The 25689-nt window shown below is 30.3% G+C and overlaps 2 protein-coding genes and 1 pseudogene across 2 annotated transcripts; all 3 read right to left on the bottom strand.

Annotated features, from left to right (window-relative positions):
- Positions 1-8638: 8638 nt before the first annotated feature.
- Positions 8639-10630, bottom strand: LOC127073808 (aquaporin PIP2-7-like; annotated as a pseudogene).
- Positions 10631-10851: 221 nt separating this feature from the next.
- On the bottom strand, positions 10852-12439 carry LOC127073809 (40S ribosomal protein S9-2). The gene is made up of 3 exons (XM_051015039.1): positions 12281-12439; positions 11743-12124; positions 10852-11124 (listed from the first exon to the last, which is right to left on the bottom strand). The coding sequence occupies exons 1-3, from the start codon at positions 12306-12308 to the stop codon at positions 10941-10943; spliced, it is 594 nt and encodes a 197-aa protein (XP_050870996.1). The 5' UTR covers positions 12309-12439; the 3' UTR covers positions 10852-10940.
- Positions 12440-14825: 2386 nt separating this feature from the next.
- LOC127073810 (40S ribosomal protein S9-2) lies at positions 14826-16499 on the bottom strand. The gene is made up of 3 exons (XM_051015040.1): positions 16360-16499; positions 15865-16246; positions 14826-15200 (listed from the first exon to the last, which is right to left on the bottom strand). The coding sequence occupies exons 1-3, from the start codon at positions 16385-16387 to the stop codon at positions 15017-15019; spliced, it is 594 nt and encodes a 197-aa protein (XP_050870997.1). The 5' UTR covers positions 16388-16499; the 3' UTR covers positions 14826-15016.
- Between the last annotated feature and the right edge of the window lie 9190 nt (positions 16500-25689).

Here is a 25689-nt window from a genome sequence, read left to right as displayed (position 1 = left end):
AGATTGCCATTAAAAACGCAATCACATAATACATAACATTCAGACTGAATGTTCTGTATACATATGTCATGACATCGGGTCTGACATCTCAGTAAAATCCTACATAATCACATTTTAAACATCCAGCAGGTACAAGTTATCTTATGTTAAGACAACACATGTGACATCTTGTGAACACTCTAGGTTTTACCAAAATTGTTGCCAACACCTAGAACCAACAATCATCATTATCCTCAAGAACCTTATTATCGATATTATATTTAAACTCATAACCCTCAAAATTTCCAACAACACCTATATAAAATAGTTTGACCAAATCTTCATTGTACTTAGTAGTACACTCTAAGAATAAGTCAATTCTTTGAACATTTAACCGCTCAACAACATCTGAAATGCTCATACGTTCAGCCACTAGTGGCGAGAATACATACTGCTTAACAATTTTTATTTTTTTGAACTTCTTTTCAAAATATTCAGTAAGACCATCAGAGAGTAAAGAGAGAGCTGTTACCGGCATATTTGAGCGAGGTTATGCAGTACCAGTACGAGAAGAGGGTCCCATTGCGGTTCTTCTTGCAGAAGTTCTTGATGAAGCCATTTGAATTTTATTTTAAAGAGATTTGAGGTAATGGGTTTTTAGGGTTAGTGTGAGGAGGTAGAGAGAGAGAGAAGAGAAGCATTAAATTTAATCATAAATTTTGAATACCACAAATCATCCATCCTTTAATGGAGAAGGGTATAGTGATCAGTGCATTTTGATGTATCTTCTTATACTATTGTACTTAGGCAAATCTATTGTTTATTATATTATTTTTACTATTTTAGTGTGTTTTAATATTTAAGTTTATTTTATTCTCGTACTTTATTTTCAGCATAAATAGTTATTTGATACCTTATCACTATGTAGATCATAACTTTAGCTACGAGAATCGAATTGACGTGTTCTAATAGGTGTTGGAAAGCTGAGAGATTAAGCTAAAAATTTCATGTTGGAGTCAGAAGCTGATTTAGAGTGAAGAATGGTCTAGTAATTCGTTTTAGTTCTCGACTTAAGAAAATACTTAGTTTTGGGGCCGATTTTGTATTTTTTTTCGGGTCGGTTGCTATTATGCCCGAATTCCCTTGCTTTATTTAAACAACTTAGTAGTTTTAGGATTAGGGGAGTCATCATTAATGAAATAGAGAATACGGCATATGAATACCATCGAGAGCTAATTCCCAAAGAGTTGATTTGCAGTATTCGAAATTCACTTTGAGGTTTTTATTAATTTCAGTTTAATTTCGATTTCTTTTCAATTCTTCCTATAAACTCGTTTGATTAATTCGATTACTTTCGTTTGCTTAATTAGATTGTTTCTTATAGGATAGAGTTGATTAAATTTGGTTGTTTGTACGATCCTTAACTACAGGGTTGGCCCTGTGGGGGTGTGAGGAGTGCTACCGCACAGGGCCTCCGACTTTTTAGGGCCTCGAATTTGATAGATGAGGTTAATATAAATATAACACTAACTAATATTATATATATATATATATATATATATATATATATATATATATATATATATTATATATATATATCACTAATTCTATTTTTAATATATTATTGTAGTGTAGCGGAGCGGTGGCTATACTATTTTGATAGTAATACAACTTATGTTCAATTCCTTGTTTTTATATTTTACGTATATTTTTACTTTTATAAAAAAAACGCCACCACGTTGTTTTTAAATTTATTTAAAATTCAATATTACAATTAACTTAATCAATTTTTTTATTTATTAATATATTTTATAGATCTATAAAAAAATTTAAGATGTAAGTTTGGAAATATTTATATTTTTGTATCATTGTGAATCACTACATTAATAAATTTGAAATAGTAGTTGTGAGACTTTGAAAATTTATAATTTTATATTGTTGATTGTTTATTAAATAAAATACTTCATTATTAATATTGTGGAAATTGTTCAAAGAATTTTTTCCTTCTATTAAATGGTATGAACTTTTTTTATAAATCGAAAATGGTAAGAGAAGAAAAACACGAATAACTAAATTTTGATAAATCAAATTTCTATATAGTATTTTTTATTATCTTTGTCTTTATATATTTAAGTTTATTTACAATTAAACAAAATATGTTTTTTTAATTTATTGTATTTTCATCTATTAAATATCTAATTTTAAAATAGAACAGGGCCTCCAAATTGATTGGGACGGCCCTGCTTAACTATAATCATGTTAGCGTAACTTTTTTGTTATCGTGTTTGATTAAGTCGTGTTTGCTTAATTCGCGTCTGCTTAAATTCGGTTGTTTAATTCGGAAATTAGGAACATACATCATATAATACCAATTGCGCTTGCTAGTGGGTATTGTAATCGAATGGGATTGAATCCGCTAGGGAATTAAAATTATAAGAATCGATGATAAGTCGAAAATCGATATAGTAGATTAGCTAATTTATCAATTTTACTTTTACCTTTAATCATCTTCGATTTAAGTTTTGAACCTTAAAAACCCTCTTCTATTCATTTGTTTGGTTATAACATGCAAGAGTCCTTGTTATACGATATTCGAGTGTCGCTTCCGTTTTACTACACTTTTAAACTCGTTTTTGACCCGTGTGCGACAGCGGATCAAATTAACGTCGTTCTCGGGGACTCTTGTAGATTTTAATCATTATTATAGTCATAGGTATTGTTTTTAGTATTCTTTTGCCCTAACTTTCTTGCGTTCTATTCTTTTCGCGTTTTAGGATAAAAAAATATGTTTTTTAAGAAAATTGTCTCAAATTATTCCGATTCTTTCTTGATTCTCTAGGAAAAAATCAAGAATCAAAAGTCCCTATTTAGGAACTAAATAATGGAAGCCGTCCTAAAAAACCGAAATTCCTTATTTTTCTATTTTTTATGATTTTTTTTCTTTGATGTACTCTTTGGTAATCTGTTTTTCATATTTGCTTTGAATGTCACAAAAGAGTTACTTATTAATGTCATTTTCTTGAAGCTTAGACTAGGAATTTTTATTGCACCTTGTATCTTGATAAACTTTGAAATTGCATGTTTTGTTTGTTCTTGTTTTTTCTGTTTTGAGTTTTGAATTATAATTTTGCTCGGAGGGCGAAATTTCAAGTGTGAGGGAATTTGATCAGTGCATTTCGATGCATCTTCTTCTACTATTATACTTAGGCAAATCTATAGTTTATTATATTATTTTTACTATTTTAGTGTGTTTTAATATTTAAGTTTATTTTTTACTTTATTTTATTTTCGTACTTTATTTTCAGCATAAATAGTTGTTTGATACCTTATCACTGTGTAGATCATAACTTGAGCTACGAAAATCGGATTGATGTGTTCTAATAGGCGTTGGAAAGCTGAGAGATTAAGCTAAAAGTTTTATGTTGAAGTCATAAGCTGATACAAAGTGAAGAATGGTATAATAATTCATTTTAGTTCCAGACTTAAGAAAATACTTAGTTTTGGGACCGGTTTTGTATTTTTTTCGGGTCGGTTGCTATTATGCCCGAATTTCCTTGGTTTATTTAAACAACTTAGTAGTTTTAGGATTGGGGGAGTCAGCATTTATGAAATAGAGAATAGGGCATATGAATACCATGGAGAACTAATTCCCAAAGAGTTGATTTGCTGTATTCGAATTCCACTTTGAGGTTTTTATTATTTTCAGTTTAATTTCGATTTCTTTTCAATTCTTCCTATAAACTCGGTTGCTTAATTCGATTACTTTCGTTTGCTTAATTCGATTGTTTATTATAGGATAGAGTTGATTAAATTTGGTTGTTTGTATGATCCTTAACTATAATCACGTTAGCGTAGCTTTTTCGCTATCGTGTTTGATTAAGTCGCGTTTGCTTAATTCGCGTCTGCTTAAATCCGTTTGCTTAATTCAGAAATTAGGAACATACGTCATATAATACCAATTGCGCTTGCCAGTGAATATTGTAATCGAATGGGATTGAATTTGCTAGGGAATTGAAATTATAAGAATCGATGATAAGTCGAAAATTGATAGAGTAGATTAGCTTATTTATCAATTTTGCTTTTACCTTTAATCCTCTTCGATTTAAGTTTTGAACCTTAAAAAGCCCCCTTCTTTTCATTCGTTTGGTTATAACATTTAAGAGTCCTTGTGATACGACATTCGAGTGTCGCTTCCGTTTTACTACACTTTCAAACTCGTTTTTGACCCGTGTGCAACAGCGGATCATATAGTTTGTGGAAAGAGAAAATGAAGTGTTTCATATAAGGTATGGATCAAAGGAAAGCAAATTATCAAACACAAGAGGAAGTCTAAAGTCCAAATGGAGAGACTCAAGTTGAAGAAGTCAACTTAGAGAATCTATGTTTATCTTAATAATAGAGGATCATCTCATTCATAATGTTAATGGAGATATTTCTAAAATAATTACATCTCAACACTCCATTAGCAAGGTCGTAACCTTGTGGATTTTGTTTCACAAATTAAGGCAAAGGAAATTGATGAAGTCATTATCAATGAACTTATTATGCAAGAAAGGTTAAATCAATTTAAGAGAAAAAGAATTTGGGAACTCATTCGATGACTTTTGAGTTCTATTCGAGAAAGGATCAATGGGTGCGAGGAGTGCTACCGCACAAGGCCTCCGACCTTAGTTCTCCAAAGCTTACTTATCATTTGTCTCGAAGTTAGATGCTACCTTCCATGGTGAGAAGTATAATCTTAGCTCTTGTTTATTTTTTTCCTTACTCTTGATTGTTGCAATCCATCACTTTATATGGTTACTTGTTCCTTTTACTTAAGCAAATATGTGATTTGTGTGTTTTTTTTTCCGCCTATTTTGTTATGCCAAAGAGAGAGAAGTAAACGTTCATGGGGAGTAGAGTGTACTCTCTACTCATGTGAGGGGGAGTTTAATCACTTCAATTTTATTTATCTTTTTTGTCCTTTACCACCTCCTTGAGAGGTGAGTTGTCATCTTCGAAAAGGGGGAGAATATGGATTTATGTGCTTGCAAGTATGAAGCTAATGATCCTGTTGAGAATCTTACTAATGTTTTGGTAACAAGAACACCAATAATTGTTGAAGTTGGAGGTAACAACTTTCCAACTCTCTGATGATGGTGACTAAACTTGAAGACATCTCAAGTCTCATCAAGTATAAGACTCGAGATTCAATTGGAGTGCATATATGACTGATGCGTCTGGAAAAATATCTTGAAAGTGTTGGAGTTATAAAAGAGAGAAAGTGTGAAAGCTCGTATGGTCTTGTCAGCCTGAGTGACCAGAGTTTTGTAAAAGTATGAGAGTAACTCCTAAGATACTAAGAGAACCCACGCATACTTAAAACCACTTTTGAACCTCTTAACTATCAAAAATCCTAAAAATAATTTCAAGCCTGAGTCATTTGATTAGGAAACTGTCAGCATCATTTGAAGCACATTTAGAATTATCCAATCGATTGGGGCTTAAAGCAAATCGAATTGAAGAAGAAAACCCGACTATATAATCGATTATAATAGTGACTTAATTATTGCAACAAATCTCTTTCCAAACTTTTCAAAATTGGAAAAAATAATCAATTATTTAGGTCATACAATCGATTGGAATGAGGACCCGATCAATTGGAATGGGGACCCAATTGATTGGACAATTAATATTGTCCATGGATCGTTTCCTTTTTTAGCATATTTATCTCCTATATGAATGACATGCCTCACCTCTTCCTTTTAAACCAGAATTTTGAGTTTCTTTAATTCTTTGGAATTTATCTCTCTTCTTTCTCTCTCACTCTAAAAATATTTTATTTTCACCAAAGTTTCCTTAGTGCCTTATAAGGGAAAACTACTTCTGAAGAATAAATTGTACTAGTGTTGTGTCTTTGTTATTACTCTCAGGAGTGTGATACTCTTGGAAACTCGAGTTTGGTTCTTGAGATTAACCAATCTTAAACTCTTTGTTTGGTTCTAGAACTTAACTTAGAAAAGTTATGTTTGTCTTTTTAGATCAGCCGGCAAAATCTCTAATCAATTCTTTAACTCAAACTGGATGAAAGCTTTCTTTTGGTTGGGAGTAGACCATTGTAAAATATCTAGATATGCTTGTATCAAAGGTTTGTGGGCATAACCTATAAAAGTTCAAGTCTATAATAAAAATATCAAAAAAATCTCTCCGGGACAGGAGTAAGCAAATGGTTGGCCTAACTTGAATAAATCACTAGTGTCATATACCTAAACCCTTATCTCTTACTTCCTGTTATTTACTTTATTGTTTTTACTTTCTTTTGCACTTTATTCTGATCTTAAAGAATACTAACACAATTTTCTTTTTAATTAATAAAATATTAAATTTAATCGCAATTTTAAATACCAAAATTCACCCACTCATTCCTCCTTTTATGTTTGAAGTAACCTGTCCAACAATCATTGATTATGTCTTTTGTAACAATACCTATAACATCATAATAATAAGAAATATCTTCCACGAAACATTAGGGGATTAAATTTATTAAATACTAGATGAACATTTTTTCTACAACTAAGGTTCTATTGTTGACAACCCAATATACTTTACTAGACGATGGATAACCTATAAACATTCCTTCATCATTCTTGTCATCATATTTACCTAGTTTGTTCTTATCATTATTAAGTATAAAACATTTGCAATCAATAATTCATAAGTACAAAAATTTCATTTGCACCACTTAAGTAACACATATGGTATCTTCTCTAGGATTTGTGTAATAACTATCTTGTTTAAGACGCGGAATGCAACATTAACCATTATGCTCAAAAGCACTTAGGTAGCCTCCATTAAATAATTATTTTTTTGTGATAATTCTTCTAAAGCATGTCTTTTTATGTTTCTAAACACTATTTTATTGTGGGGGTGCTCGGACATGAGAATTTATGAGAAATTTATTTATTTTCATTGCTCTTAAAGTGGTGATTGTTCACGAACTCACCACCATAATCTCTTCTTAAAGTTACAATTTTAAAATTAAATTGATTTTGATTTTGATTTTTATTAAGTTCATTAAATTTAACAAAAATTTTAAAGATTTCTAGTAAGAATAATGTTAAAGTGAACCTATAGTAATCATTTACTATATTAAATCCTTATAGAACTTTTCTTCTAGACTCCAGTCCTTACGAGACCAAAGAGGTCTAAATGAATAAAATCTAGAGATTTTAATGTTGAAACACAAGTTTTAGATTTAAATTTTACTTTTGATAATCTAACCAATCTTCACTATTGGAAACATTGTCTAAGTCTAAATTATCAACATTTTCAAATCTACAACCCTTAGACATATATTTCTTACTACCTTTGTGCTCAATTAAACATCCAAATTTGTTAAGTACAATTGTATCACCCTCACACAGTTGATGGAGATTATGCTTAATCATTTTCACTAACATAATGACATGTATAGTTGTTATGGGTGGACATGTTCATCCTTGAACCTTTATCTTCCTAATGTGGCAGTGAGATGTATCCCACCTCGCTACTATAACGACACATAATCCTAAAAGTGTAGGTTTTGCTAATTTTTCTATTAACATAAGAATTTACTTTATAAGGTCTTTGAAAGTATTGTATTTTGTCATTAGAATCCATAGAAAATAAAATTGAGTTTTAGGAGGTTGTGCAAAGTGCCCTCTTAAAGTTTTAATTTCATAAGGTAATTTAGGACATTCTTGACAAACCTATTATCCACCCTATCCTATAGAATTATAAGAGACTTAATGAGAAATTTCGCCTTCCACTTCTAAAAAAGTTTTATTTTGGAAGGCTATTTTCATAAAAGCTTGTAAAGCACCAGGGTACATTCTCTTGAACGCATTGTGAAATTCATGATAAGATGAAATAAAATTGGAATTTGGATCACTTACCTCACTACCCTTTGGCCTATGCTTTGCCATGAGACAAAAGTGTAGTGTTCTATCTCCTCAATATATGAGTTGCTTGAGGAGGAAGATTCATAATTATCTTCATACCATGTGACCTTTGGCTTCACCTTTTTTTTAACTTACCAAATTAGACTCAGAATCATTGATTTTTCCCATCTAAATTGGTAAATCGAGAGGAATGCAGTTTTTCAAAAATCATATAAATGTAGATAACAATCCATTCCAATTATTCCAAACACACAGGCCCATTCAGAACGTGGAATTGAAAGCAAGAGGACAAAACCTTCAACAGGGACCAGTAGACAACAACAGAAATCCCTTGCAAAAACAGAAATCCATTCCGAAACACAAATGATATATTTTCTTTAATTCACTTAGGGGCGCCAACACCATATCCTATTTATTTCGGAAGTTGAAGTTTCTATCACTAAATTACTGAATTAAAAAAAATATATCATTTGTAAAGAGTAATCCTTTATGTTGGGAAGGACTCCAGTTAGCGGCAAAACTCTTCTTTAAGAAAGTTTGACATGGTTATGTGATTAGAGTTTGATTTGAATCCAAATTTTTTCGTTAAGAGTGAAGAAACTTGATAACATCTCATCCAAATTATTAAATCATTATCGCTCTCAGACAAGTTAATGACTCTATTGATATTTTAAATTACTGTATGTGTTGCGTTAAAATGAGAATATTGTGTTTCTCAATACGGAGATGGGCAATTATGTTGACGAGAATGTTTGTATTGTTGATTATATGCCTTTGCAAGGGATTGGCATTGTGATAAGGACTGATTATTCATGAAGCAACCTCAACCCTAATTTTCATTAGATCAACAACTCATAACAATAATTGAGGCCAAACATGTTGCATTCATTAAGCATTGCTCCTGAAGGATCCAAGAGCTTTAATTGCTGATCCTCTTAGAATGTATTGGTGGTAGATTGCAGCCACTGCAGCACCAATAAATGGTCCAACCCAATAAATCCACTGAAATACACCAAGAACAAACCATTACCAAAATTAATTATAACTCTATAAAAATCAAAATTTTATTTAAATAATTAATGTATCTGATCTATATATAAATAAATGCAAGTTATTCAATATCAATGCATATCACAATGTATCTACAATTGATCATCCCAAGCTTTGTCTACAATATTTACCTGGTCATCCCAAGCTTTGTCATTGTTGAAGATAACTGCGGGTCCGAATCTTCTGGCAGGGTTAATACCGGTTCCGGTGACAGGGATTGTTGCCAAGTGAACCATGAACACAGCAAATCCAATGGGAAGTGGTGCCAATACCTATAACAGTAAATTAAATTAATCAACCATAACCATAAGTAACAAATTAAATTAAGCCTTAAAAAAGGTGATTAATTAGATACTTACAGGAACATGAGAATCCCTAGCACTTCCTTTAGGATCAGTAGCAGAGAAAACAGTGTAGACTAGCACAAAGGTACCAATAATCTCAGCACCCAAAGGAGTGCCTTTACTGTAACCATCAGAAACAGTGTTAGCTCCTCCACCATACCTGTTGTAGTATGAACTTTAGAACCCCTTAGCAAGTCCAGCACCACAAATTGCACCCAAACATTGTGCTATTATGTATAGTAATGCCCTTACTAAAGACACCTTGCGTCCCACAAATAATCCAAATGTCACTGCCGGATTTATGTGTCCTCCTACAATTAATCAATAGTACCAAATTAATTCATTTCAATTACAAATATATTTACAAAGCACTTAAATACGCAACTGAGTATTGGAATTGGCAGATCGACTCTAATTAACAAATCAGGATAAATCATTAATTAACAAATCAAAGATTATGTTATTAGAGTTAATTAGTTATGACTAGTTGAAAATTGGTTATGATTAGAATCTTTATTCAAAAACATTATATAACTCCTTGTAATCATAACCAATTTTGAAGTAATCATAACTAACTTGTAACAACCTTAACAATTTTCAACTAATCAGAACTAACTTGTAACAAATTTGTAACAATATTGAAGAGAGAATGGTTTCATACCAGAGATACCGGCGGTGCAGTAAACAAGGATGAAGATCATACCACCAAAAGCACAAGCAATACCCAAAAGACCAACACCATCACACTCAGTGTTACCCTTAATATTGGTATCAGATTGTCTTTTGTAACCAATAATGGTCAAAACAGTGATGTAAAGAAAAATAAGAGTTGCTACAAACTCTGCTATAACAGCTCTGTACAAAGACCATTTTTTAAACTCAGCTGAATCAAAAAGTGGTGCTGGTGATGGATCTTGGTAATCCTTAGCTGAGAATTCAGCACCTTGTTCTTGAACGTCAACATCTTTACCCATTTTTTGTGTTGTGTGTGTGTTATCTAGGAGTTAATTGATGTGTGGTGTTTGAGTAGAAACATGGTATTTAAGGATTAAATAAAATTGAATTTTGAATTATACTATTATAAATTTTCAACTATCTCATATGACTCCAACCCATTAGTGTGACATTAGCTATTTTACTGATATTCTCTAAACAGAAAATAACAATGGTTACCAGCAGCAGCAGAGAAAGTCCAGCAGATATTCACTTAGATGACTATCTCTTCTAACTTGATTTAGAAATTTCAGCATGCAGAGAAAAATAGAGGAGCACGTTTATGCAAATCATCAACATTTTTTGCAACAAGGTTTTCACCTGCTGCTTATAATGATCCTAAGTAATTGAAGACAGCAGTAATAACAGTCAACATAGGGGGTAACGAATTGTTCCATGGTGAAGATGAACTTGACATTTGGGGCAGGTGAAAGTGCAACAATTAGTATTTTAAGGAGATACATATGTTGTATATTGAAAAAAACATGTGATTAAAAGGGAAAAGATGTTTAAAAAACAGCATGCGCAAACAAAGATTTCCTCACACGGAAATAAGGGTAGCAAAATTGTAAAACTCATGCATGATTAAAAATCTAAAATGTCTACAACATAAATAAAGTAGTTGCTAGAATCAAAACATTAAGACATTAATTGTTTAATCTTCATCCTCCTCATCTCCATCACCACCTGAAGCCTTCTTAGCTGCAGCCTTAAGGTTCTTTCGCTTCACACGACCAGGACGACCACCACCAAGAGGACTGGTGAGTGAAAAGTCAATGTGCTTCTGTGAATCAACCCTCACCATGAATGATGGAATGTTCACCACCTGTCTCCCAACCCTAAGAGAAACACAAAATGATATCATAAAATATTTGCAAACATTACATTATTATGGGACCAATAGGCCTACAAAAAATATGAAGAATGTATAGAACCAATAGACATTATCATTCAAAATTTTCTTCATCTCTAGAGCAATGAATAGGATCATTTCTGCATAATAACATGGAATTCATTGACAAAAACCAATGCTACTCTAACAGCAGCTATAAAAAGTGGAAAACATTACAGACACAGTTCAATAAAAGCCAGAAACACACTAGCTTGTTGAGCCTTATATACTATCCTGTTTTTCCAACTCAAGGTAAATACAAACAAAATACCATCAGCCATTGCTTAACAAATTAAACAAGCACAAAACACATGGAGCAAAGAAATTATAACAAATCAAACGAAACATTGGTAGAGATAACAAATAATACAAACATAACCTATATGAAAAAACATGTAGTAAAACATATTGGTAACATGAGCAATCTTTTTCATAAAACATTAACCCAGGAGAATGTTTTCAAAATAATACATTGCAAAAACAATTCTAAACCACAAATCACAACACATATTGAATAATAATCCCAGACTAACATTTCAATAAGTGAGTTTCAATCAAAAAGTACCTGATGTGCCTTTGCCTGATAAGAACCCTAGCGTGATGAATGGACTTAGCCATGCCAGATTTGAAAACAAGTGTCTGAAGGCGGCGCTCGAGAAAGTTCTCCACAGTAAGAGCCAAAACATAATCGAGCTTGTTCTGAGTTTCATCAAGAAGACCATAACGAAACATTCTCCTCAAAAGTGCTTCACCCTCAAAGATCCGACGAGGATTCTTCTCATCCAGCGTCAACAGATTCCTCGCATTGTTACGGATACGGCTGAGAGCGTACTGAACCCTCCAGAGCTCCCTTTTGCAGCGAAGACCGTACTCTCCGACGAGCTTCAACTCAGCATCCAATCGCTCCTTCTCGTATGGACGACGAGGCTTCTTGAAGGTTTTCCCATCTGTTCAATAATGACGAGATGTGTAAATTAAACAATGCTCTAATTCTAATGGCTACGCATGATGAAATAGTTTCAACAATTTGCTTTACAGAAAACGAGAAAGTAATCAAATAAAGAGATGAATATAGACGCAAGATCAAGCTTTTGGAAACTCACAATTTCTGTAAAATGAAACGTGAACCATAGCTGCCTCTGCTTCTGCCGGTGCTCTCCCTAGCCGCCGCTTCTGTCTGTTAGGTTTACGCAGATATGACGCTTTTGTTTTTAAGTATTGAAAACCCTTATATTTTTGTGGGTCGGGTATTTCATTTAAAGGCCCATTTAAGTTTAATTCTAAAATGTTACTATCTCCATTGTTACCTGACCCACAAAGATTACTACTATTCACCCCTCCAATATTACCTCCAAAACAAAAAGATGAGCGTTATTATATTAATAGGGATATTGGGGGTTCAGTTTGGATCCATTTTAGAAAAATAAATTTATTTGTTGTTCGGTTTAATTTTGGATGATATATTAAAAAAAAAATAATCCGATCTAATTTAATTTAATACGATTTAATTTTGGATCGCTTTTGAATAGTCAAATTATAAATTATATTTTTTATTAATCTTATAAAAAATACTAATAAATAATAGCTTTGATGTAATATATAGTCTATAATAATTTAAAAGTTAATATTATAAAATGAGATTTTTTTATAAGCAATTACAAAATGAGATTGATAAATTATGGTTGAAATTAAGAAATAACAAAAACAAATAAATTAAATCAATATAATAAATATTATTACAAAAATATGTATTATTGAATAATAATTTAACATAATATATTAAATTAATAAAAAATAAATAAATATAAAAATATACAAATGTGGTGGTTCTGTTTGATTTGGATTAATTTTAAAAAAATTAATCTGAAATCCAATACGTACCGAGCAGTTTTAACAAAATAACATCCAAACACATTCAATAATATTTGATTTTTTTGGCAGTTTTTAATTTTTTTGAATCAGTTTGCGATTTTTATTTGAATCGGTTTGAATTTGAGCATTCATAATTATTACTCCCTCGGTTCCTTTATATGTGTTACTTTTGCAAAAATCTCTATAATCAAGACAAGCAATAAAGAACAAATATTTGGTCATTATTTTCTAATTTACCCTTACTTATTCATTTATTCAGCATACCATTTTTCTTTCCTAATACTCCACATTTATGACCTTTTTGAATCCCTTTCCAAAAACAGTTTTTTAGTTTTTAAAAATTAAAAATTAAAAAATCTATTTGAAAAGCTAATTTTTAAAAATTGTTTTCTAAAACTCTTTTTAATTTTTCAGTTTTTAAATCTAAAAAACAAAAATAGCTTTTGATATGTTTTAGTTTTTATTTTGCTTTTCACTTTCCAAATCCTACCATTGAATTGAATACACACGGGAAATATTTTTTTTCTATAATTTTCATTAATGGCCATTTTCATAATTATAACCGTAACTTTATTGATCTATAATTAATTTTTTCTTAATACTTTTCAGACATATATAAAACAAAGTAATATATTATCATCCATATAATAATAAGTTGTTATACCAAATACAAATAAAATAACTGTGTTTATTTAATTTTGAAAATAGTTTTATTAGCAACTTTTTCTAAAAAGATATTTATAATTTATAAAAAAAATTAATTTTTTTTTAAAATTGACAAATTTAGATTTCCTCTCAATTTTTTTATAACAACTTGACCTTTTATAAAATTATATATTTTTTCATTTCAAAAATAATAAATATTTTTTATTAATAATAATTGTTTAAAAAAATTAACCGATCATCAAATCGGTGAGAGTGTACTGGTTCATTGTTCGAACCATTTGATCATTAGTCGAATCGCATAACATAATCGAATTAAATCAGATAATTTGGTTGAATAAATTGGTATCTATAACAAAATTATATAGTTATTAAATCGTCGAATCGGGTGACCCGATCTCTAAAAAAAATCACGACTACTAAAAAAATTTAAAATTTCAAAATTTCAAAATATCATAATTTTAAGAATTCATTCTTTAAATTAAAATTTTAAATATACACATAACAAAATAGTACAAAATACAAATCTATATAAATTTTGAACAAAGTCTAATGGAAACAGAAATTGAATAACAAAATAAATGTATTGTCTCATAAATTTAATTTTAAGGTGGAAAAGTTGTTCTAAATAAATTTTGAAAAAAACTCTTTATATTTTAATTTTATTTAAAAAAATAATTATCAAAATGACGATATTTTGTCGGAGAAAAAAAAAAACAAAAATTTAAACAGGTGATCCTCAATTTTTATCAGTTTTGGTCAATTCTGACCGATTCCTACAAATACAATACTTTAATAAATCCAACAATCAAACTATATCCGTGTCTCATCCAATTCTCAATTCAATGCTATCTCTTCTAATTTGACTTAGAAATTTCAGCATGCAGAGAAAAATAGAGGAGCACGTTTATGCAAATCATCAGACATTTTTTGCAACTAAGGTTTTCACCTGCTGCTTATAATGTCCCTAAGTATTAAGTTAAAACATGTATAGCTTTTAAACCAGTAACTGAAGACAGCAGTGATGACAGTTACCATAGGGGTAACAAATTGTTCTATGTGGCAGGTGAAAGTGCAACAATCAGTATTTTAAGGAGATACATATGTTCCATATTGAAAAAACATGTGTTGAAAAAACTTAATACTGGGAAAAAGATGTTTAAAAAACAGCATTCGCAAACAAAGATATCCTCACCCAGAAACAAGGGTAGCAAAATTGTAAAACTCATGCATGATTAAAAATCTAAAAAGTCTAGAACATAAATAAAGTAGTTGCTAGAATCAAAGCATCAGACATTAATTGTTTAGTCTTCATCCTCCTCATCTCCATCACCACCTGAAGCCTTCTTAGCTGCAGCCTTAAGGTTCTTTCGTTTCACACGACCAGGACGACCACCACCAAGAGGACTTGTGAGTGAAAAGTCAATGTGCTTCTGTGAATCAACCCTCACCATGAATGATGGAATGTTCACCACCTGTCTCCCAACCCTAAGAGAAACACAAAACGACATCATGTCAGTTTGCAAACATGACATTGTTATGGGACCAATAGGCATAAAAAATATATGAAGAATGTATAACCTATAGGACCAATATATGAAGAATGTATAACCTATAGGACCAATAGACATTATCATTCAAATTCATTCAAAATTTTCTCTAATTCAAGAGCAATGAATAGGATCATTTCTGCACAATAACATGGAATTAATTGACAAAAACCAATGCTACTCTAACAGCAGCTATAAAAAGTGGAAAACATTACAGACATAGTTCAATAGAAGCCAGAAACACACTAGCTTGTTGAGCCTTATATAATATCCTGTGTTTCCAACTCAAGGTAAATACAAACAAACGACCATCAGCCATTGCTTAATAAACTAAACAAGCACAAAACACACAGAGCAAGGAAAATATAAGAAATCATAGGAAACATTGTTAGAGATAAGAAATGATATAAACATAACCTACATGAAAAACATGTAGTAAAACATATTGGTAACATGAGCAATCTTTTTCATAAAACATTAACCCAGGAGAATGTTTTCAAAATGATACATTGCAAAAACAATTCTAAACCACAAATCACAACACATATTGAATAATAATCCCAGACTAACATTTCAATAAGTGAGTTTCAATCAAAAAGTACCTGATGTGCCTTTGCCTGATAAGAACCCTAGCGTGATGAATGGACTTAGCCATGCCAGATTTGAAAACAAGTGTCTGAAGGCGACGCTCGAGAAAGTTCTCAACAGTGAGAGCCAAGACGTAATCGAGCTTGTTCTGAGTTTCATCAAGAAGACCATAACGAAACATTCTCCTCAAAAGTGCTTCACCCTCAAAGATCCGACGAGGATTCTTCTCATCCAGCGTCAACAGATTCCTCGCATTGTTACGGATACGGCTGAGAGCGTATTGAACCCTCCAGAGCTCCCTTTTGCAGCGAAGACCGTACTCTCCGACGAGCTTCAACTCAGCATCCAATCGCTCCTTCTCGTATGGACGACGAGGCTTCTTGAAGGTTTTCCCATCTGTTCAATCGAGAAGTGTGTGAATTAAACAATAGTTCGAATAAATTTAACACAAAATGAAAAATTAAATGAATAGATATGGAGGAATCAGGATCGAGTAATTGGATACTCACAATTCCGGTAAAACGAAACATGCACCATGGCTGCTTGTTTCGCCGCCGGTTCTAGCTTTTGTTTCTGAGTTAAGCTATGGCAAAACCCTTATATTTTGTGAACTGGGTATTTCTTTTACACCAAAATTTGACACCAATACTTACACCATATAATATTCACCGTATTTATACAATAAACAGTGTTTTTTTTTAAATAAAAATATATTATTTATAAAATAATATTTTTTAAAAATAAAAAAATATTATTTAAAAAAAAAAAATTATAAATTTATTTTGTAGTACAAATATAAAATTGAGTCATTAAGCAACTTCATTATAATATTAACCAAAGATATGTAAGTTATTAACCAACTTCAATACTTTATTTGTGAATAATGACCACAAATAATATTCATAAACAGTAAATTTTCAATAGTAAAATAAAGTTGGTTAATAAAATATAAAATATTGATTAATGAAGTGATAAAGTTGGTTAATAAATTTTCAGATATTAAAAATATTTTTTATTAGTAAAATAAAGTTGGTTAATAAAATATAAAATATGGATTAATAAAATATGGATCAATAAGAATTAAAATTTTCAATCATATTATACTATAATTTATATTTCTTATAAAATTGAGGAAGAGAAAGTGATTAATTATAAACAAAAATAGTAATGATGAATGTCATGAAAATGATTTAAATTATTTGTTTGAAATTATGTGTCAATCTCTTATTATTAAAATAATATTTTATTAATTATATAATTAATATTAAAAAAATAGTTAACATGCATTCTTAGATCTTATATTAAATAATGAGTGACTAAATTATATTTATATTTATAGATAACGAAATATATTTTATTATTAATTAAAAAGAATTATCTATTTAAATATATCTTTAATCTCTTATTAAAAATAATAATGAAAATTAAACTACCAAATAAATTTTTTCAATTTTCACATTTCAAAAACAATTTTTAAAACTAGTCTACCAAACAAATATTTTTGATAATTCTCTTCCTAAAAATACTCTTTAAAATTAGATTTCAAAAACAAATTTTAAAAATGAAAACTCAAAAGTGTTTCAAACATGCCCTTAATGCCTAGATTCCAATTATTACATAGACAAAATAGCTTCTTCAATTTCCCTAACTTTTTTTTCACGTTAAAGTCTATACTACAATTTTTTTCTTATTTCATGGTACACTTAAAATTCAACTTTCCCCAACTTTATTATTCCAAATTTCATGATACACTTAAAATTTCATTTCCCTCCAATTTTATTACTCCAAAATTTCATGATTCCCACCCAAAAAAGTTAAAATCACTAATACTTGAAGTGTATATATATACCATTATATTGTAGGTTTACAAAATAAACTCATAAAATATGGCTTCAAGTACTACTAGATTTTCATTGTGTGATATAGATTAAATGTAGAATTTATTCTTTTGCCAGATTTAAATATTGGTGAAGAAGAAGACGTTGAAGAAACCAACAATAATATTGGTAATGTATTTATTCTTTCATGTGCATTTGTTTTTGTCTCTTTTAGTTTTCTTATTTTTATCTCTTTAAATAATTTATGATAGTTAATGGGTGAATATCATAATAATAATAATAATAATAATAATAATAATAATAATAATAATAATATAAAGAAATAGTACTAATAACATATTAACTCAAATTTAATTATTGAGATTTTTTACTTTTTATGGATTGCTCAATTAAGTGGAAGAAATAATTTATTTTGTAAGATGATTTATTGTGTAGGATGTTTTTTTAATGTATTTTTTATATATTTGATTGAATAATTTATTGAATAGGATAATTTTTTAATATATTTTTTATGAAGAAAATGATTAATATTATTAACAACATAATTTTTTTGTTTTAGTTATTATTTTAGTTTTTAAAGTTTCAGTTTTGATTTTGCATATTTGTAGGGGAATAATTTTAAAAAAGACAATTAAATAGGTAACCGATAAGAATAGTAAAAAATAAATAATTTTGAAAAACATTTATGGATATAAATATGAACTTGATTGAATAATTTATTCTATATGATGATTTTTGATGTATTTTTTATGAATAAAATGATTATCATTAATATTATTTTTATTTTTAAAGATAATCGTTTTGATTTGGCATACTCTTTAACATGTGATTTTAAATAACTAAATATTTGATTTTTCTAAAAAAATCATATTTGATTAGATTTTTTTGAATAAAGTCTCAAAAATAAATAATTTTGTTATTTAGGATGAATTTTTATCAATAAAACTATTATCATTATTAATAACATTAATTTTTTGTTGATTTAGAATTATATAAATAATTTATTTTTTCAGAAAGTATTTTTTTAAGAATATATTACTTGACTTATATAATTTTTTTCTAGTTTTATTTACCGGTATAGAAAATATTGTAGATAACGAATTAAATAATGAAGAGAATATTGAAGATACATCAAATAGTGAAGAAAATATTGAAGGTGTGCTAAATATGGAAGAAAATATTGAAGATGCATCAAACAGTGAAGAAAATATTGAAGGCGTACTAAATATGGAAGAAAATATTGAAGATGCTTTAAATAGTGAAGAAAATTTTGAAGGTGTACCAAATGGAGAAGAAAATATTGAAGATGAACTAAATAGTGAAAGAAAAAAATTAAAAGTTTTAAGCAATGAAGAATGCACATTTCTAGGAGAACTATTCAATGTATTTGGAAAAGAGCAAAAGAAAGTGAAATACATGATGTGTCCCAGAGGAAGACAAAATACTGTGGACGTAAGAGAATTCAAATTGATCCTAGTCAAATTCCTTTGAGACAAAGAACAAACATCCGGTCTTTATATTTTGCGATGAAAACAAATCCAACATCTGTTTTTAGGCTTTTAAAATCAGGAGTTATACGACGTCACTCAAATGCCATAAATCCATCGTTAAAAGAAGAAAACAAAAGAGTTAGGTTGGAGTTTTGTTTGTCAATGCTCGAAGGTATACTACATGATCCAATGTTTAAAAGTATGCACAATATTATTCATATTGATGAAAAGTGGTTTTACATGACTAAGAAATCTGAGAACTATTATTTGCTACCGGAGGAGGATGAACACATCGTACATGTAAAAGCAAAAACTTTATTGCCAAAGTTATGTTTTTAGTTGCTCTTTCTCGACCAAGATTTAACTCGCAAGGAAATGAGATTTTTTCAGGTAAAATTGGTATTTTTCCATTTGTTACCCAGGAACCTGCTAAAAGGACAAGTGTTAACCGAGTTGCAGGAACAATGGAGACAAAAGCAATAACATCGGTAAATAGAGATGTCATAAGATCATTTCTTATTGAAAAAGTCTTGCCATCTATAAAGGAAAAATGGCCAAGAGATGATTTAAGTACTAGTACAATATTTATCCAACAAGATAATGCAAGAACTCATATTTAATCATGATGATCAAGAGTTCATTCAAGAAGCCACACGAGATGGATTTGATATTCGTTTGATGTGTCAACCTGCAAATTCTCCTGATTTGAATGTCTTAGACCTTGGATTTTTCAGTGCAATACAATCATTACAACACAAGGAGTCCCCTAAAACTATTGATGAACTTGTTTGTGCGGTGGTGAAGTCATTTGAAAACTTTTCATCTATGAAGTCCAATCATATATTTGTAGCATTGCAATTATGCATGATAGAGATCATGAAAGCCAATGGTTCTAATAAATATAAAATTCCACATTTGAATAAGAAAACACTAGAAAGAGAAGGACAATTACCCGTTCAAATGAAGTGTGATCCAATTTTAGTACAAGAAGTTTTTAAGTACCTAAATACAAAGTAATGCTCATTGTGACTGGGTTGTAGTCACTTGCACACAATTAAAAAACCAAAAACATAACTTATAAGTTTCATTCTTTTAATTTTTTTAAGCATATTTTTTCTTTCATATGATAAATCATTATTAATAAAAAAAAGTTTATTAAAAAGGTTAGACACAACAATAGATTATGTACTTCACATAAAAACTCAAAATAAATCGTATATTATAAAAAAAACAAAATAATAAAAAACATTCCTAAAAACAAATTATAAAAAACAAAAGAATAAAAAACATTCCTAAATAAAATAATAAAAAAAGGAAAATATATTTTAGGAATATCTTAAAAGCATTCCTAAATTACTATGAAAAATACTTTAATCATATTGAATCAATTCATAAAAAATATTTAATGAAAAAAATCAAATAAATGGTAAGAAAAATATTACAGAAAATAACTCTAAAATAAGAAAAATATTATAAAAAATATTTAATTTTCAAAAACAAGAACATCGTTCATTTGCACTACTACAAGATTTTTATAAAGAATGAATAACTTCTTTCTACATCATAGATTTAAACATTACAAAGACTTTAATAAAATTTAGGAAGAATTTTTTTAGCATCTTTCTAATCACCGAACGAAACTCCTCAGCCGCTTGTGAAGACTCTTCTTCTTCTTCTGGAAATTTATTCAAATCAAATTCATATTCAGCCTCTTCGTTTAAATCAAAATCCAATATTGGTATTTCTCCTTCTTCTTCATTGTTGTCAGAAGAGTCTTCCAATATTTCCTCTTTATTGTTGTTCAATGAGTCTTCCATTGTTTCTTCTTCATTGTTGTCCAGTGAATCTTCCATTATTTCTTCTTTGTTGTCCAATGAGTCTTTTACTGATTCTTCTTCATGGTTTCCCAATGAATCTTTCATCATTTATTCTTTCATGAATTGTTTTGTTTTTTCCATTACATATCTTAGGAATTGTGGTTAAAGAACTCTTCCTTAATTTTTTTTAGAAGTGAACCTCTTGAGAACCTCTTGAAATTCCATTGGTGGTAACATGTACTCCTAATATGCAACAACATTAATCTCAGACATTGGAATTGATAAACTAATTTTAAAATGGTGGAGTAATTATGAGTAAATATGTAAGTAAAATTAATTTAAAAAGTAAGGGTATAATTTACAAATTACAACCTTATACTCTTAAAGTGACAGTTAAATAGGAACAAATATTTTTTTGCAAAAGTGACACATATAAAGGAACGAAGGGAGTAACATTTAGATGTGTGGATCGAAGCCCTCTTTTAAAAATTGTATGGCTCTTCTCAAATTACAAAAAGGTTACATTGCTTCGGCTCCATTGATTTCTCACTTCAATAAATTTCATGGTGATTCTTTTTTCAATGGTCATCGGTAATGGTGTTGAGATCAATGTTGATTAGGGGTAGAAATATGACAGGTCATATCAGGTCTGAAAAGATTTGAATCTAACCTACTATAAATTTTTACGATTTGAGTCTAGTTTGTTGCCTATTATAAACTTCTTTTTGGTCTGACCTAACCTTTTATAATGTTTGGTCGGACTTAAAAGTGTATTTAAAAGTCTATTTCACATTAAGGCTTTCAAATAGTTCATTTTATGTATTTTTTACATAGACAGCAACGTTTTTTATATACTATTTAGCATATTTTCTAATAGATATGCATATATTGGTCGGCGTATAAAGTTTCATATAGTTTTTTAATAGCCTAAGTTTGGGCTATTTAATTAAATAGACTTTTAAAAAAATCTAAGTCTGGCTTTTTTATTAAATAGGTCATATCAAACCAAACATAAAAAGGTTGAACATATGCCCGTATAAGTCTACCTAACCTATTATCATCCCTATTGTTGATCTAAAAAGTCAACCTCGTTGTTAAATGTTCAATGTTAACTCCAATTGTGTGATGGTCGTTCTTAGACGACAATCCACAACCAACCGTAATAGATTCACCCAAGTCATCAAATACTAAAATGAATATTAAAAAATAATAGAATTATTTTGTTGAAGCGGTGAATAATATTTGTGATATACCACTTAGTTAACTATCCAAACCTCGTCTAAAGAGGGCGAGATTGCTATTGTAATACTAAAAGGTGAAAGGATGTTATATAATTTAAAATTCTGGTATGCAGATCATGGATGTCGTACACGATGTCACGACACCAGGGTCAGCAAATAATCACACCACAAACAATAATAGGATTTAAATAAACGCACGAAAGAAAAAAAACACAAGCAGTTGTTAACCCAGTTCAGTGCAACGTCATCTACATTTGGGGGCTACCAAACCAAGAACGAAATCCACTAACACTGAATTAGTTCGAAGTTCTAGACAACCTCAGGTTTTACAAACTTCTCACCTAATCTCTACCCGTGGACATTTCTATCTATGACTCTTCTGGAAATGAGACCCATCACAATTTCCTTCAACCATACAATAGAAACAACAACTTATAAAAGAAACACTACGCCAAATAAGGGAAAAGAGGGCGCTTATTTTGGCCTATAACAGCGCTTTTAAGCGCCCTCTAAAGTGGCGTTGGCATAGGTAAAGACAACGCTTTGTTTTCCTGGAGAAAGCGCTCTCTAAAGTGGCCCTTTAAGGGCCACATTATAGTGCGCTTTCAGAAAAAAGCGCCCTCTGGAGTGGTCCATAAAGGGCCACCTTATAAAGTTGTCAATGTAAAGTGTTTAAAGGGCGCTTCCTACAGAAAGCGCCCTCTAAAGTGTTAGTTATTTTAAAAAAATTTGTTTGAAAAACAGTGGGTATTTAATTGGGAACCTGTTCGCATGCTGCAAAAGTGTAAAATTCATATTGATTTCATCCTTTAATCCAATGTTATACACCATTAATCCATTGATATATACAACATGAATCCATTTATATACAACATTAATCCTCCATATATACAACATTAATATATTGATATTCATGCATGTACAACAACATTCCATACATATATGTACAACAACTACAACCTATATGATTCTATGATCAATAATGAATTGACACAATTCATCCTTCATTTCATCCAAATGAGCTCTTGAGTAAGATTTGTATTCGTCAAAGTACTACAATTAAGAGAATAAAACATATTCATGATTTAGTAACAAATTAGATGAAATATCCGATAATATTAAAATAAACCCTAAGTTATTATTCCATACCATTTTTGGGATGTTTATACGATTCAACGCAATGATATCTCTCATAAATCTCAATACAAAAAATCCGCAATCGATCGAATTGTTTTGCTGAGGACACTACACAGAAAAACAAATATATATATATATATATATATATATATATATATATATATATATATATATATATATATATATATATATATATATATACAAACACTATTATAAGCAAAAATAAGAAACTTAATATATACCTGAACTCTAACCCAGGTAATGTCCTTCCTATTACGATAATTCTTTTTCGATCTAAATTTTAGTATTGCCCTAACAAATAAAAACGTATATTGAGATCAATCTGACAGACATAATTAAATATACAAATACACACGAATATTTAGGGGAATTTCACTTACGCGTCAACCGTCTTCTTCATACTCGGATATTTACTCCAATTACCCGGTAACGAATTGAGATAATACACCATTAGTCTCGAAAGATCCATAGCAACCAACACCCAGTGACCACTGTAAAATAAAACAAAAATTTAGATGCATGAAAATTTTCTACGTAAAAGATATACATAGATTAGAATGAAATTATTAGAAAGAAAATCTAACCCGTTGCCAGAATTAAACGGTAAAAAATACAAACTGGGTGTAGTATTATCGCCGGCCACCATGAATCCATCGACTAGTTCATTCATTACGGATGTTGGATTTTTCGTTATAAATGTTGTGTTGATACGGGAAGCAGCAATAAAATTGAATCGGTTACACAATTCAGTTCCCCGCATCAATGTGTCATACATATACCTTAAATAGAAACATAATAAACATTAGACTACTCATTGAAATGTGTAAATAAATTGTTCAACTAAGTAAATAATAGATTGATCGGAGTACCATATGTATGTATGAATGACAGCGATGCCCAATTCTTTGTGTTCAAAAAGTTGTTGCATGTCCTCCTTTGCAATTAATTCGGAATGAGCAATTCCGAAAACACCTTCATCCATATCTACACTACGGATGGCGCCGTGCATAATATCTGACTCTTCCACCATTTTCTCAAGACGCGTCATAAATTGAGATTTTGTCCCGGACTTCGTTGGAATATCCTTACTAGCTTTTTTCAACATTCGACCGGAAACCTAAAAATTCATATAAATTAAATCATGACTTTTTGTGATGCAACAGAATCGTTGTGTATATAATTCAATAGGTATATATATTTGTACCTCTTTTTGAGATTTAGGATTTGTTTTTGTCCCCCGGACTTCGTTGGAATATCCTTACCAGCTTTTTTCAACATTCGACCGGGAACCTAAAAATTCATATAAATTAAATCATGACTTTTTGTGATGCAACAGAATCGTTGTGTATATAATTCAATGGGTATATATATTTGTACCTCTTTTTGAGATTTAGGATTTGTTTTTGTCCCGGACTTCGTTGGAATATCCTTACCAGCTTTTTTCAACATTCGACCGGGAACCTAAAAATTCATATAAATTAAATCATGACTTTTTGTGATGCAACAGAATCGTTGCGTATATAATTCAATGGGTATATATATTTGTACCTCTTTTTGAGATGCAACCGACTCAATGCGTCTTGAAATCCCTTTACCAGCTTTATGTGTGGGTCTTGTAGGAGTCTAACATTACCATGTAATAAGGATTGATTAAATATCATAATTGTAGCTGAATTGAAATGTGAATACTAAATATTCATAATCATTTAGAACATATATACCTCGGCATCTGGGAAAATTAGATCTGACGGCCATCCAACAAAGGATCCGACTGCATCTCGCATCAACGTTGTCTCTGAAACAACGTCAGGTAATGGTAGAAGCGCGTCCGTATCTAATACAAGGTCAACCGAAACTTTCATATATCCCACCGGGAGGGGATTATGGTGAAGTAATTCACCCAAAGTGTTGTGCACTTTTCCCTTGCCAACTATGCGATAAGTTGGTGACGATAGATACAGCTGACAAGGTGTAATGCCCCAAACCAATAATAAATATGTTACTGTTAACGTGTATATGTGTCAAGTAAAAAAGTGCTATTTTAATTTCATAATAACATATATAATTACCTCGGGAAATTTCGGTTGACAATTGATACTAGCTCGGTCACTAGTATCTTTTGCCTCGGAACCGCGCCTTTCCTCTCTATACCTTGCATTCTCCTTTTACAGTTCGAGTACTTGTGCCCTTAACTCCGCCAAGGTCTCCATCACCTCTTTGTTGGTAGGATTTTTTGTTTTTGGTTTTTTATAAAATGACGGCGGAGTCACACCAAAACCCTTACCCCTCACACGA

Source organism: Lathyrus oleraceus, chromosome 4 (assembly GCF_024323335.1).
Source record: "Lathyrus oleraceus cultivar Zhongwan6 chromosome 4, CAAS_Psat_ZW6_1.0, whole genome shotgun sequence".
NCBI classification, from domain to species: Eukaryota; Viridiplantae; Streptophyta; class Magnoliopsida; order Fabales; family Fabaceae; genus Lathyrus; species Lathyrus oleraceus.
The sequence above is the reverse complement of the archived record's forward strand: the minus strand, read 5'-3'. Positions and strand labels throughout refer to the sequence as shown.

Coding starts and splice junctions, on each gene's coding strand:
- LOC127073809 (XM_051015039.1), bottom strand. CDS start 12,308: ATGGTTCACGTTTCATTTTACAGAAATT. Junction 12,125..12,280: donor CGTTTCATTTTACAGAAATT/GTGAGTTTCCAA, acceptor ATTATTGAACAG/ATGGGAAAACCTTCAAGAAG. Junction 11,125..11,742: donor ATCAGGCAAAGGCACATCAG/GTACTTTTTGAT, acceptor TGTTTCTCTTAG/GGTTGGGAGACAGGTGGTGA.
- LOC127073810 (XM_051015040.1), bottom strand. CDS start 16,387: ATGGTGCATGTTTCGTTTTACCGGAATT. Junction 16,247..16,359: donor TGTTTCGTTTTACCGGAATT/GTGAGTATCCAA, acceptor TCGATTGAACAG/ATGGGAAAACCTTCAAGAAG. Junction 15,201..15,864: donor ATCAGGCAAAGGCACATCAG/GTACTTTTTGAT, acceptor TGTTTCTCTTAG/GGTTGGGAGACAGGTGGTGA.